Genomic DNA, 12258 nt, shown 5'->3' with positions numbered 1-12258 from the left:
GAGGTGCAGGACAGAGAAATTCTAATCTAGAATAAGGTTTCGTTTGGAAGAAGGCACAGTTAGAGCAGTGAAAGCTGATAAGCCTCTCTGCTTACGTATAGTGTCATTGAAGAGGCAAATCTAGATGCACATTCATTTATTTTTAAAGGTCTTACTTCCTGACCATCTTGATCCTCTCGCCTCAGCTTGTCTAGTCCAGTCCAGCTCAGGAGAGTGTAATTTTCTCTTTACATCTGGATTAAAGAGAAATATACCACGGGCTTATTTCCATGTGCAAATGGGAAATGAGTATCAACTTTAGAACATAGGAGTAATTAATACAATGATAAAGCATACAATGAAGACAGAAAATGGGATTCAAGTAGAACAGAGAGACAAAAATTATTACCAGAATAGATGAGAAGATTTGGTTCGTCAAAAAGAGAAAGCCCAACACCAAAAGAGAAAACCAAGCAAAGGGTCTAAAAGAAAAATTAATTAATATTAATTGTCAGAAATTGAATGACTGGATGCTTTAACCTCATTATAATTTGAAAAACAAGTTAAATAATAATGATTTACTATGTACCTACTCTTATTATGCAAATTTAAATATATTAATGGTACCCAGTATTTAGCTGCAAAACGTGGGCACTGACACGCAGTAAGAGGAAGAAAAATGGTCGCATATATTTAGAGAGAAGTACAGCAATGGTTGAAAAAAAATACTGTTTAATGTTTAGTCCCTTTGGTCAAATCCGCTTCCAGGAAGATGTTCTATAGAAGTACTTACATCAATATATAAATACATTTAAAATGACGTTCATGGCAGCATTGTTTAAAGTTGTAGAAAAGTGCACAGCTGAAAACACTATGAATAGGAATCCTAAATAAATTTTGAGAAATAGATTCAATTCCACTAAATTACTGAAAATGTCAGTCTCTAAAGTATTTTAATAGATAAATATCCTTAATATATTATTGAGTAAAATATAAAAGCATATTCCAGGATATAGGAAGATCCTCTCTCTTTTTCACACTCTAAGTCTATGAATGCATATGTATAAATAAACACAAAATATATATATATCTGAAGACACAAAATACTAATGCCTCAAATACAGAGGCAATGCAAATTGAAGGGAAAGCACTGTTAATATGCGAGTTTGGGGTTTATTGGGTATGAAAATCTATTGTCAATGTTCATCACCACTGAGGCTTATGACATTAAACTTTGCTTATTACTATAAAACAATTTCCCATATAAATCTATCAAATTTATGGAATTTGAATATGTTGCCACTCTAAGTACAGTATGAAGATGTTTTACTTCAGATAAATTAAAACCTTATGATGTTTATTTAATTTTGTTGGCATTTTGACATCTCTATATATGGGAATAGAAACGTATCATAGATAGATTAAATTGATTTTTTGAAAGAGGTTGTGATTATAAACATTCAGCCATTCAGTCAAAAGAGGAAATGTTTCACAATTAAAGAATTACTACTTCCAAAACAGTTTTCTAATCTCCATATTTTTATTCCATAAAATTCCTGTCATATGTTTTTAAAAACCTGAACTCCGAGGGTTTCTTGAACTTTCATATTTGATAATTATGTATGTAAAAGGTTGTGAATGCCTACTTGTGTCTTACAGGAAATCAGTAAATTAGAGGAGCGTGTTTACAATGTATCAGCAGAAATTATGGCTATGAAAGAAGAACAAGTGCATTTGGAACAGGAAATAAAAGGAGAAGTGAAAGTACTGAATAACATCACCAATGATCTCAGACTGAAAGACTGGGAACATTCTCAGACCTTGAGAAATATCACTTTAATTCAAGGTAAAACATCTTGTCATTCCTCCAGAAAATGACATATATTAAAATATACTGATACATGCAGAGATTTGATATTTGAAATCCTGTGGTTTGAAATAAATAGTTTTTGAGCATATATTTACTGCAGATACCCAGAGGAAAGAATATTAAAATCAGATCAAGACAGGGTACAATAACCAGTAGCCGAGTGTCATTTAAATAGAAAGGGATAAGCCAAATATATCTTAAGGTCTAATGATTTGCTCATTGTTAAAAACTACCTCGTAAGTACTGAATACAAGTTTTCTGTAATTACAAGTTTCTTCACATGTTTACAAACCAAGCTTGTTAATATTGTTTTTTCAAAACTTTCAGTCTTTTTTACTTCTTACCTGACTGTATTATTAATTAAAAGGATCCTTTGAACTCTCCAAAATAATGATGGATTTGTCCATTTCTTCTGCAGCACCCTTTAGTGAAAAACGGTGAACTAAATCTTGCCTATATATGCATATAGAATATATAAGAATTTTTCTCTCTACCAATATTACCAAAGATATATATATATATATGCACTTTCAGTTTTGGCTTTACATTTTAGATATTTTAGTTTTAGCTTTACATTATAGATTTTTTTCTATATTTTGATTTCAACAATTTGCAGGTATTTTTCTATATTTTCACTGCAACCTTTTGCCTTTTGTTATCCTTTATTTTAGGTTTGTCTCTTGTAATGAACACTTACCTTTTCTTTTTAAAAAATATATAATCTGACCATCTCTTTTGACTGTATTTATTTCCACTCTCTTATTTTGTGCTCTGGTTTTCTCCAGTTTATTTTATGTTTCTTTTGCTTTCCTTTATTGCCACTTTTGGCCATGAAGATTTTTCTCTTGGTGAATTTTTCTCTCTACCAAAGTTACCAAAAAGGTTTTAGAAACTTTGTAGTATTTTTGTAATTTTTATTGATTGTTGACCTTAACATTTATCTTGAAGTCTATAGTTGATCAGTATCTTAACGTTCATCCTAAAATACACAAGGAACTGAAACTGCTTTGATTATCCTCTTCCCTAGTTTCCTGCTAATATTTTTGTATAGCTCATTCTACATTAGTTTTTTAATCGAGAACTTAGTCAATATTATTTTTCTTTTTTTATACAGACAATATTTTGGAGCCCTAATTAGGGAAAAGTAGTCAGGCTGGTAGGACCAGGGAAAGCAAAAAGAGAAAGAAGAGAAGCTATAAATCTGCCTTTCTTCATGGTCCAGAACATGTAGGTCCTTCCTGCATGAAACTTATCACCAGATACCTGCAAGTTAATCCACTGTAACCTCGGCTTATCAGTACCGCACAAGCTCTCTTCAGCATATGGTATAAACACTATTCTATAAAATCTTCAGCAAACCTTTGTTTCCTGGCAATCAGTTTCTCTTCTGTTGGCCTGCTCATTGCCTCCTTGCAACGTATTTTCCTGCTTTTGCTAATAAATCTGTCTTTCTTTATCTATAACCATCTTGGTTAATTATTTAACTCTGCACCACTGGCTCAGATAGTCATCACTCACCCACAACAAATATTTATTTAAATTTGCCCATGAATTTACCAATTGTTCTCCCTTCTACATGCACCTCAGTCATTTCTTCTGGGATTATTTTGCTTCTGCATGAAGTATATCTTTTGGAAGTTCATTTAGTGAAAGTAAATTGGTAATGAAACCTTCTGATTTCATTTTCTCTATTTTGTTTTGATCTTTGAAATTGTTGTACTACATACACACTTCTTAGGTTGACAGTTATTTTGATTACTTCCATCAGTGTGCTGAAAATATTGGTCCCCCGGCTTCAAGCTTTTCTTATGGTTCTTAAAATGACTGCCACCAATCGGTTTGTCATTCTTTATGTCTTTCATATCTGCAGTTTTACTTATCTGTGTTTTTGTATTGATAATTTATCCATTTAACATTGGTTGTACTTCTTATATTAGTAGATTTATGTCTATCAGTTTGTGAATATAACCAGCTTCATTCACTTTGACTGTTGCTTCTTCACAATTCTTTCTCTCCTTTCCTCTGTAACTCACATAAAATTCATATTGGATGTTCTCATTCCAGCTTCTATGTCTGTTAAGCTCTATTTCATGATTTTAACATTTTGTCTCATTTTATATCATTAGCAACTAGAAAAATAGAACTAAGAACTTCATGTGATTTCATTTCAAATACATTAGTTTGAGAAAATTAAGAAGCCTAATAATCAAGTGGTGACAATGAAAAAAAAATAAAAACAAGTCCCAGAAAACGATATATAATTTTTATTTCTAATGCTTATAGTTAGTAAAATTAAATAATGTAAATTTACGGACACACAAATATGTAATAGAATGGTTGTTTTAAAATTTAAGAAAATGATAAACACAAAATTCAGGGTAATGTTTATCTGTGAAAAGGAAATAGATGAATGACAAGGGGGAACATCTAGGTAGATACCGATTTCTTGGATTGTGATGTTGCAAGGATATTCTCATTATTGTTGTATTTTATAGCTTGCTTATACAGAATACATATCACATATAGTATTTATCATAGTGAAACAGATGATAAAGAAAAATTTGAATTAATCAGATTTTTCTCTAACAATTAGATACCTCCACTTTGGATTTCAAATAAATGTCCAAAGCTTTACAAATTCAAAATGAAATCCTCGCTTCTTAACTAGCCACCCCCATCCGCCTCCCCAAATCTGTTGCATTTTCAGTCTTTTTGATGGTTTTGTCATTTTCCAACTACCTGCTCACTCCATGATCTTGAAAGCTGTCTTTGACTTCCCCGCTGTCATTCTCTATGTAATCCATTTGTAAATCCTACTAATTCTTGTTTCATACAATATCTCAAATCAAACTTCTTCTTATTCTCTATTACTACTCTCATTCAAGCAACCATATCCCAGTCTGGAATCCATTTCTCAGTTGCTTTCCCCTGCCTCTGCTCTTAGTCCATTCTAAATAGAGCAAACAAACAACAATGCTATTTAAGAAAACCCACACAAATTACTAGATGTGTGTGGTTGTGTGGTTTCTCTCTTTACACTAGATGTGTCTTTTCTCTCTCGTGCTTAAATCCTCCAATATCTTCTCATTAGTCTTGGGATGAAATTTAAACTTCTACTTGGTCTTTCACCTGTCTACTTCTCTGCCCTAATTTTCTAAATCTTCCCTCTGTCATCCTTCAGCCTTGCTTGGAAATGTGGAAGAATTTAGTGCCATGAACAAGTAAAAGTTAATAAAGAGAAAGTGCTTGTTTCATTTCATGCTGTCCATAATGAACATTAGACATTTTCTCTTTCTCTTGAAATGTTCTTCTCTACATCCCTACTCCTTCTTGGCTCCACTTGAAGTTACCTCCTCTACCTTCCACCATTCTCACTCTAACCTCCCCCATCTCTCTCTACCATGATTTCCTTTAATCTCCCCATAGTGTTTACCACTATATGAAATTATGTCATCTGTACATTTGCTTACTTGTTTAGCTTGTATCTTCTCCAGTAGAATGTGAGCTCTGTGAGGTTAAGTCTTCTCCTTCTTGTCTACCTCTGCATTCCCAATGCCTGTCAGAGTGCCTGGAATATAGTGGGAGAGCAATTATATATGTGTTGAGTGAATAAGTGAAACTCACACTTTCTTCTTAGCAAGTTACACTCTGTTATAGCAGTGTCATTCTTCCTGGTTTGCAAGCTATCAATTTTAATTATTTTATGTCTCCCAAGACCACTATTAGTTCTCACCATTCTGTATTCTCTATTCCCTTGTCATTTCTTTATATCCTCATATAAATTATTCTTATCACTTCTTTGCCAGAGTTGCAGTTGTTTCCTGCCCAGACTGTAATACTTTTTGCACCCTTGTAGAATACAGCTTTCCTAATGCAAGTCTTAGATTGCATGAAGACTCTCTGTTGCCCCCTCATTAGACATACTGTTTTGCCTGTAGTACTCAAGATCTTCTTCAGTGTGTCTCTTAACTAATCTTTAATGTTTCATTCCCTTCCTTGTCTTTTTTGTATATCAAATATTTCAACTAATTTGACTGTGATTCTAATGCACCCAGTACTTTGTGCATGCTGCCTCATGTATTTTCCTTTATTTGAAATATTTTCTCTTCGATTTGTATTCGAAAATATCTTATTTATCATTCAAAGTCCATTTAAGATGCTTCCTCTCACATGAAACCTTTGCTGGTTCTACCAATAGTAAGACCCAGCTGACATTTATTTCTGTCTTAATACAGAACATTAAGTATTCTCTCACAAGAGAATTCTTAATGTGATAGTTAAGTTTAAAAGTATCTCATATTCTCTTCCAGAACAGTGTTAACTCTTCCTGGACACAAGTTACTTCAATTAGAAACTATTCTTTATATCTCTTATAGCACCTAGCCATAAAATATATATTAATTAAATTATAACTTAAGAAGCATATTTTAGAAATTAATGAGTGCTTTATCCTTTATCATGTGTTGATTGTAGGATGAGTGTAATTACTTTGTGTTCTCTCTTCCCTTGTATTAATAATCACTAAATAATTATACAGTTAAAAGAGACAAAGATTTTTAATACATTTCTCAAGTAGTTATAATAATTAGACTCTTAAAGCACTACATACAATTTCATTGTGGAAATGGTGAAGTAGAGTTTGGTGGAGAGTTGGGGATAACATGATTTAAAGAAGCAAAGATGAACTCTAGAGAAAGTTATTTAAGAGAAATGAAATATAATATGGCTCTGTGGTGAGAATAGCTAACATTTTGTTTACTTGGAAAGATTTTAGATATATTGGCTTCCTAGGATATAAGAGCACCAAAAAAGAAATATTGAAATTTATAGTAGAGAAAATGAAAAAGCAACTGAGGACATTTGAATTTGGAGTTTTGTACAATTAATTACTGAGATTTTAACAGCTGGACTGTAGGCTCATGCCTGTAATCCCAGCACTTAGGGAGGCTGAGACAATGTAATCCCAGCACTTTGGGAGGCTGAGACAGTGTAATCCCAGCACTTTGGGAGGCTGAGACAGTGTAATCCCAGCACTTTGGGAGACTGAGACAAGAGGGCCATTTGAGCCCAGGAGTTCAAGAGCAGCCTAAGCAAAGTAGCAAGACCCCATCTCTGAAAACAACAACAACAACAACAAAAACCGAACACTTAACAAAAGGAAAAAACCTGAATTGTGAGTTTATCTAACCACTGTGTAAAGAAAAAACTCAGCTCAGGAATAATGGAAGAAAAGATACGGAAAACGAAGTCAATTAAATTTAGAACATGGTAGCATAGGATGTCAGGAAAGAAATGAAATGTTCTAGTTCTGATTTTACCCGACTAGCTTTAAGACCCTGAGCAAGTCACTCTCTGACCCTCTATAAATATGTTTAGTTAAACAATATTTAAAGTGTCTTCCAGATTAAACATATCTAAATCAATGAGAATGAAAACTAGAAAAAAAAGATGCAGGTTTAGGCAGCAATAGACTAGAAGATGTGGCGGATTTTTATGATGATCTGAATATGAGACAAGATTGAAAACAAAGTAGAAAATTAATGCTTGTAATGAATAAAAACTAGAGAAGCATAGCTCTGGAAACTTAGTCAGATATTATTAGTGCTATGTTTTCTGAGGATTTTAAATGATATGATATGCCTGGGTTTGCTTTTCTAGTAAATTGGGTAATTTTGATCTATGATATTGATGATTATCACAGTATTCTTATTATATATCAGTACTTTTTTGTGGTTATATAGAAATCTTAATTTTCCTTTTTAAGAAATGATCATGGAGGAAGCTAAATAGTAGATTTTGTGCATGTGTTTTATAAAGGTAATTCTTTATGGCAGATTATTATGATAGTATTTATGAATTATTCCTATAACTATAATTGAAAATATTAAAGATGAAAAATAATGTAAATTCTATGGCTTATTGAACTTGAGTAAATCATATAGTTTGGCCAATATTAACCCAGTTTTTTTGACATATATCAGCAAGGGAGCTGACAGGTAGCATTTTGTCCATTTATTGATGCCACGAGGCAGTTATTATGTCGATATGGAACAAAATTTTGAAAAGACTGAATGGAAACTACGAACAAAGAAGGTGACTACAAGAGACTCTGAGTCTTTATTCTTTTTTCCATAATATGGCAGAATAGATTACTGCGTTTCCTTAATTTGATGGAGACATTGCAAAACAGATTCTTATCAAAAAGAAGAAGAAAGCCAACACTGAGGGAAATAGAGAAGAAATAGACAAAACACATTCAGACCAGATAAAAAAGCTCTAGCAATAGTCCAGCCGTGTGACGGTGAAGATGTGAGCTACAATGGGAATGGAGAGGAGGTTAGTTTTGGAAGGTGGCAAGGTAGTGGATATTGTTCTGAAAAGTTCTGCATCAGAAACTAAGAGCAAAGTGGTATATAATTTGTTATTTTATTCCCCCAATGTATCTAAAAGACACCTAAAACATTTACTGAGATCTTTCCAACATTTTGTTAGAAACAGTAAAAGAGCTATAACTACATACAAAAATGAAACATAATAAGTAAGATTAATGTTACGTGAAGAATAGAATAACAATAAAAATGTACATTCAACACGCCTAGTTAGAACTCTAACAAAAAGCTTTACCTGTTTTTCTTATTCTAGAATTCGAATACTGGGTATCAGTATTTTTATATAAAATCACAGAGAGGGATCTTTAACTCCAAATTTTGTAAAATAACAGATGTATTTGCTGTGATTGAACTAATACTCCAAAATTAAAGCTGTATGCAGTTCTCATAATTACATGTAGCATAATTGAAAGGATAATTAGTAATTAGGAGAGATCCTTCTATCTCTTACCTACCAAAGAAATGGTGAGAAGTCCATCTCAGAGGCTAAGAGGCTAGATCTATTCTCTGTGTCCGTTGTTTCTTTTTGTTTCATGTTCTAGTTTTTCCTGGAATGTCTGAGTCTTGCTTTGGATCCTTAGTTACTAAACTGAAATCTTTGCTTGTGCACTTTTTTCCAAACACCATCGTTGAATACTATCACTGTGCTTCCCTTCACTTAGTTCAACAAAATTCAGGTTGCAAATTGAATGTCTGTCCTGCTTGCCCCCCTCCCCTCTGATTCATCACTATGTAGTGATGAATGGATGCAGCTGTGTTCATGGTTATGCAGGTTAAACCCCTTTTCTTGGGAAGTACTACATTCTTCTGCAGAGAATAGGGAGCACATACAAATTCCCTTAGATATAGAAACCTGGCATTTCTTGTGCAGTACTAAATATATGTCTCACAACAATTAAGCTATACCTTAGATTATAAGCTATACCCTGGTTAATTTCTAAAAGCCCGGTAATATGTTGTTTGCATGACGATTATGTGGAGAAAAATACACATACACACTTAGGAAAGAAGTGTTAAAGATCTTTAGTTAAAATAATACAACTACGAATTATATTTTTCCTCATGGCTTTTCTAGGCTTTTATGTTTCCTATAAGTAGAGTTGCTTTTATTATAAAAATACAATTAAATGTGTGTCCAATGCTGCATATGAAGAGAAAGGGGCATTCTATTGAGAAGAGTAATGATGTCTTGAGCCTCTAAAACCCAAATTGTACCTTGAAAATGGGACATACCAGAGGAATAGACAGAAGTAGAGTCAATGATGTCAAAATAAGCAACAAAAAAATGGACAAAATATACTTATTCATGAGATAATCTTTATTTATTTATGTGGCCCCCTCTTAGTTTTCTTCAGGTATTATACCTCCCAGCTGATTAAAATTTGTAAACAAGTGCATTCTAACCAGGGATGCTGTATACAATTGTATGTTTTCCTTGGACCATGTATGTGACCAGACAGTAACAAATGAAAATGTTTCCTTTAAAATATCACTATTTCCCTATTCTGTGGTGAATCTGTGGAATAATGTTTCTGTTTCTTTCTTTTGGTGTTGAAAAAGAAACTAAGTGTTCTTCTTTAAATAAAGAAGAGAATATTTGTCCTCTGTACTCCATATGGAACATGGTATGTAGGTAGGATTACCTCTGAGTTCTAAAGACAAGCTAGGTATAATCATTTTAAAGACATGATGACCAGGTATCTATTTTGCTGGACACAGAAAATACAAATGACTAAATCGGTGTTGTTTAATCACAGCTCAGGAGAGCCACCTGACAAAAATGATGAGAGCGAAGTTTTCCTAGCAGTGTCTCCATATTGTTTATAGTATCTATACCAATGTAGGAATTTGACTTAGGATTTTACTTGAAAAAAGAATTCCTCTACTCATTTTAGTCTTCCTGCCTTTCTTCATACCTTTCCTACTCCCTAAGAATTATCTTCCTTCCCCTTCTCTTCGTTCTTGAAAATACCCCTCATTATCCTACTTTCTCAATGAAGACTTCAACCATCACCATGCACGCCAATCTCCAGCTCACTGACAAATATCTGAGTTTATGGTCAGTTCCAACAAAGTGCTTCTGGTTGTCTCCTGTGTGTGAATTTTCCTTTCCCTTGAGGGTATCACAAATGTCTTTTAAGTTCTTACTTACAGATTTTCCATATAGTAGTTAACTGCATATTATATCTAACTCAAAGTTTAAGTGCCTAGGATGTGTACAACGCTAATGTGAGTTTGTGCCAGCCTGCTGTCTTTTCTCTGCCCCCAGGTTCTCAGAACATAGAAAAGCGTGAGGCACACTCACATTTAATATATTGTTAGGTTGTTTGTTTTGAGGCAATGTCATCCTTGTTAGCATAAGGCATTATATTACTGAATAGCAGAATACTCCTCCATTCATGAAGTTTGGTCTTATACATTTTCTGTATTATTGCACAATAAATAAAAGACCTTGGATTTCCTTATATAAGTATATTGACAGACGACTAACCTATTTTTCCTATGCTTTATAACTATGATCAATAACTGTAATTTTTTTAAAGGTCCTCCTGGACCTCCAGGTGAAAAAGGAGATCGAGGTCCAACTGGAGAAAGTGGTCCACGAGGATTTCCAGGTCCAGTAGGTATGGCAATTATAGCTAATCGTATACTGTGAAGATAGATGATATACATCCAGGTACATGTGTAGGGGAGGATCACTATTTTATTTATATCCTGCAGAGGGTGTGTGTGTGTGTGTGTGTGTGTGAATGTTGGTGGGGGGTAGTAACTGTTGTAGTAGCCTAATCATATCATATATTGAATGATAAGCATTACTCATGATTTTTGAAGAAAATAAGTGCTTTAACCAGAGTAGCCAAATGGAATTGTTCATAAGTCTCGAGAGTGACATGTATATAATAGACAGCAAACAGTATAAAGCAGACCCAACCTTAGATCATATGTGAAGGGGAGTACAAAAATTATCTTTGCATTGAATATATCATCTTCACATTTGCAAGCTATCTCATTTTTAAGACATAAAAACTCATACTAGTAGTGAGTTATGAATCACAAGCAAATTGGACTGTATTTCTTATGTAGTATTTGGAATATATCTGTTTAAACTAATGAAATCTGAATGTAAATATTGGCTAAAATATGGATGACATTTACCTTTGCTGACAGTCATTCTCTGTGCTTTACTAAGAGCAAAACTGTTTCAAATTGTTTTCCTCTAAGTTATAATATTGAAAGAAATATGTTGGAAAAAGACAATAGGAGACACAGAAGAGAGAACATGGACTTTCTTTGCTTGAAAAAATAAAAAAGATAATAACATGATTGTCATGTGAGCCTTGGCTAGAAATCAAATATCCTGCATGCTGTTTGATGATAGGAAGTATATTGTAAGGTCTAATTATAACTAGAATGGCTTGTGTTACCAGAAAATGTCTAAATACCACGTACTTCATCTTATTTTTCTGTCTTTTGATTATATAAAAGGTTCTTCTTTCTGATCGATGTATTGACTAGCCCTGGTCACATCAGAAAAATAATTTTTGACAATGAAAAGCATGAACTTGATACCTACCTAAGCAGATATATGTATACGTATGTACATATATAGTGTGTGTTGTGTATGTGGCATATTATATGGGAAGATAGATGATACATCCAGGTACATGTGTTTTATATTATGTATATAAAATAGCAATCCCCCCCATATATATAATATGCCAGGTCAGATGGTATTGGCATTGGTGTGCTTTTGAATGCCTTGCCAGGAAAGAACTTTTATTCAGGAAAGTGTTTCTACTTGACTAATGCTAAGCAGATACTAACAATGTTGCATTAATGTCATAAGCAGGGGAAATAATCAGTATTAAATCTGCTGCCAGACTACTGTTGTCAAGGGTCTGTTAGCTCCTCCATACAAACTGCAATTGTCAGAGCTCTATGACTCAACCATAAAAGTTCAGTCTGGGCTACAGCTTGCCATACAATGCTTCATCTTGGGAAAATCTTCTGCAGCTGTTT

General features: G+C 33.4%; 1 protein-coding gene across 3 annotated transcripts in view; it reads left to right on the top strand.

Moving 5' to 3' along the window:
- The window catches only part of MSR1 (macrophage scavenger receptor 1), an 83825-nt gene that overhangs the window by 25833 nt on the left and 45734 nt on the right, over positions 1 to 12258 (top strand). For all 3 annotated transcript variants that reach the window (XM_025394517.1, XM_025394516.1, XM_025394518.1), the window contains exons 5-6: positions 1639 to 1825; positions 10782 to 10862. In XM_025394517.1, the coding sequence (XP_025250302.1) occupies positions 1639 to 1825; positions 10782 to 10862 (268 nt within the window). The remainder of the gene's footprint in view (positions 1 to 1638; positions 1826 to 10781; positions 10863 to 12258) is intronic.

The sequence above is a fragment of the Theropithecus gelada genome, chromosome 8 (genome assembly GCF_003255815.1).
Source record: "Theropithecus gelada isolate Dixy chromosome 8, Tgel_1.0, whole genome shotgun sequence".
NCBI lineage: Eukaryota > Metazoa > Chordata > Mammalia > Primates > Cercopithecidae > Theropithecus > Theropithecus gelada.
Note: the sequence above shows the minus strand (reverse complement) of the source record. Positions and strands in the feature narration are given on the sequence as shown.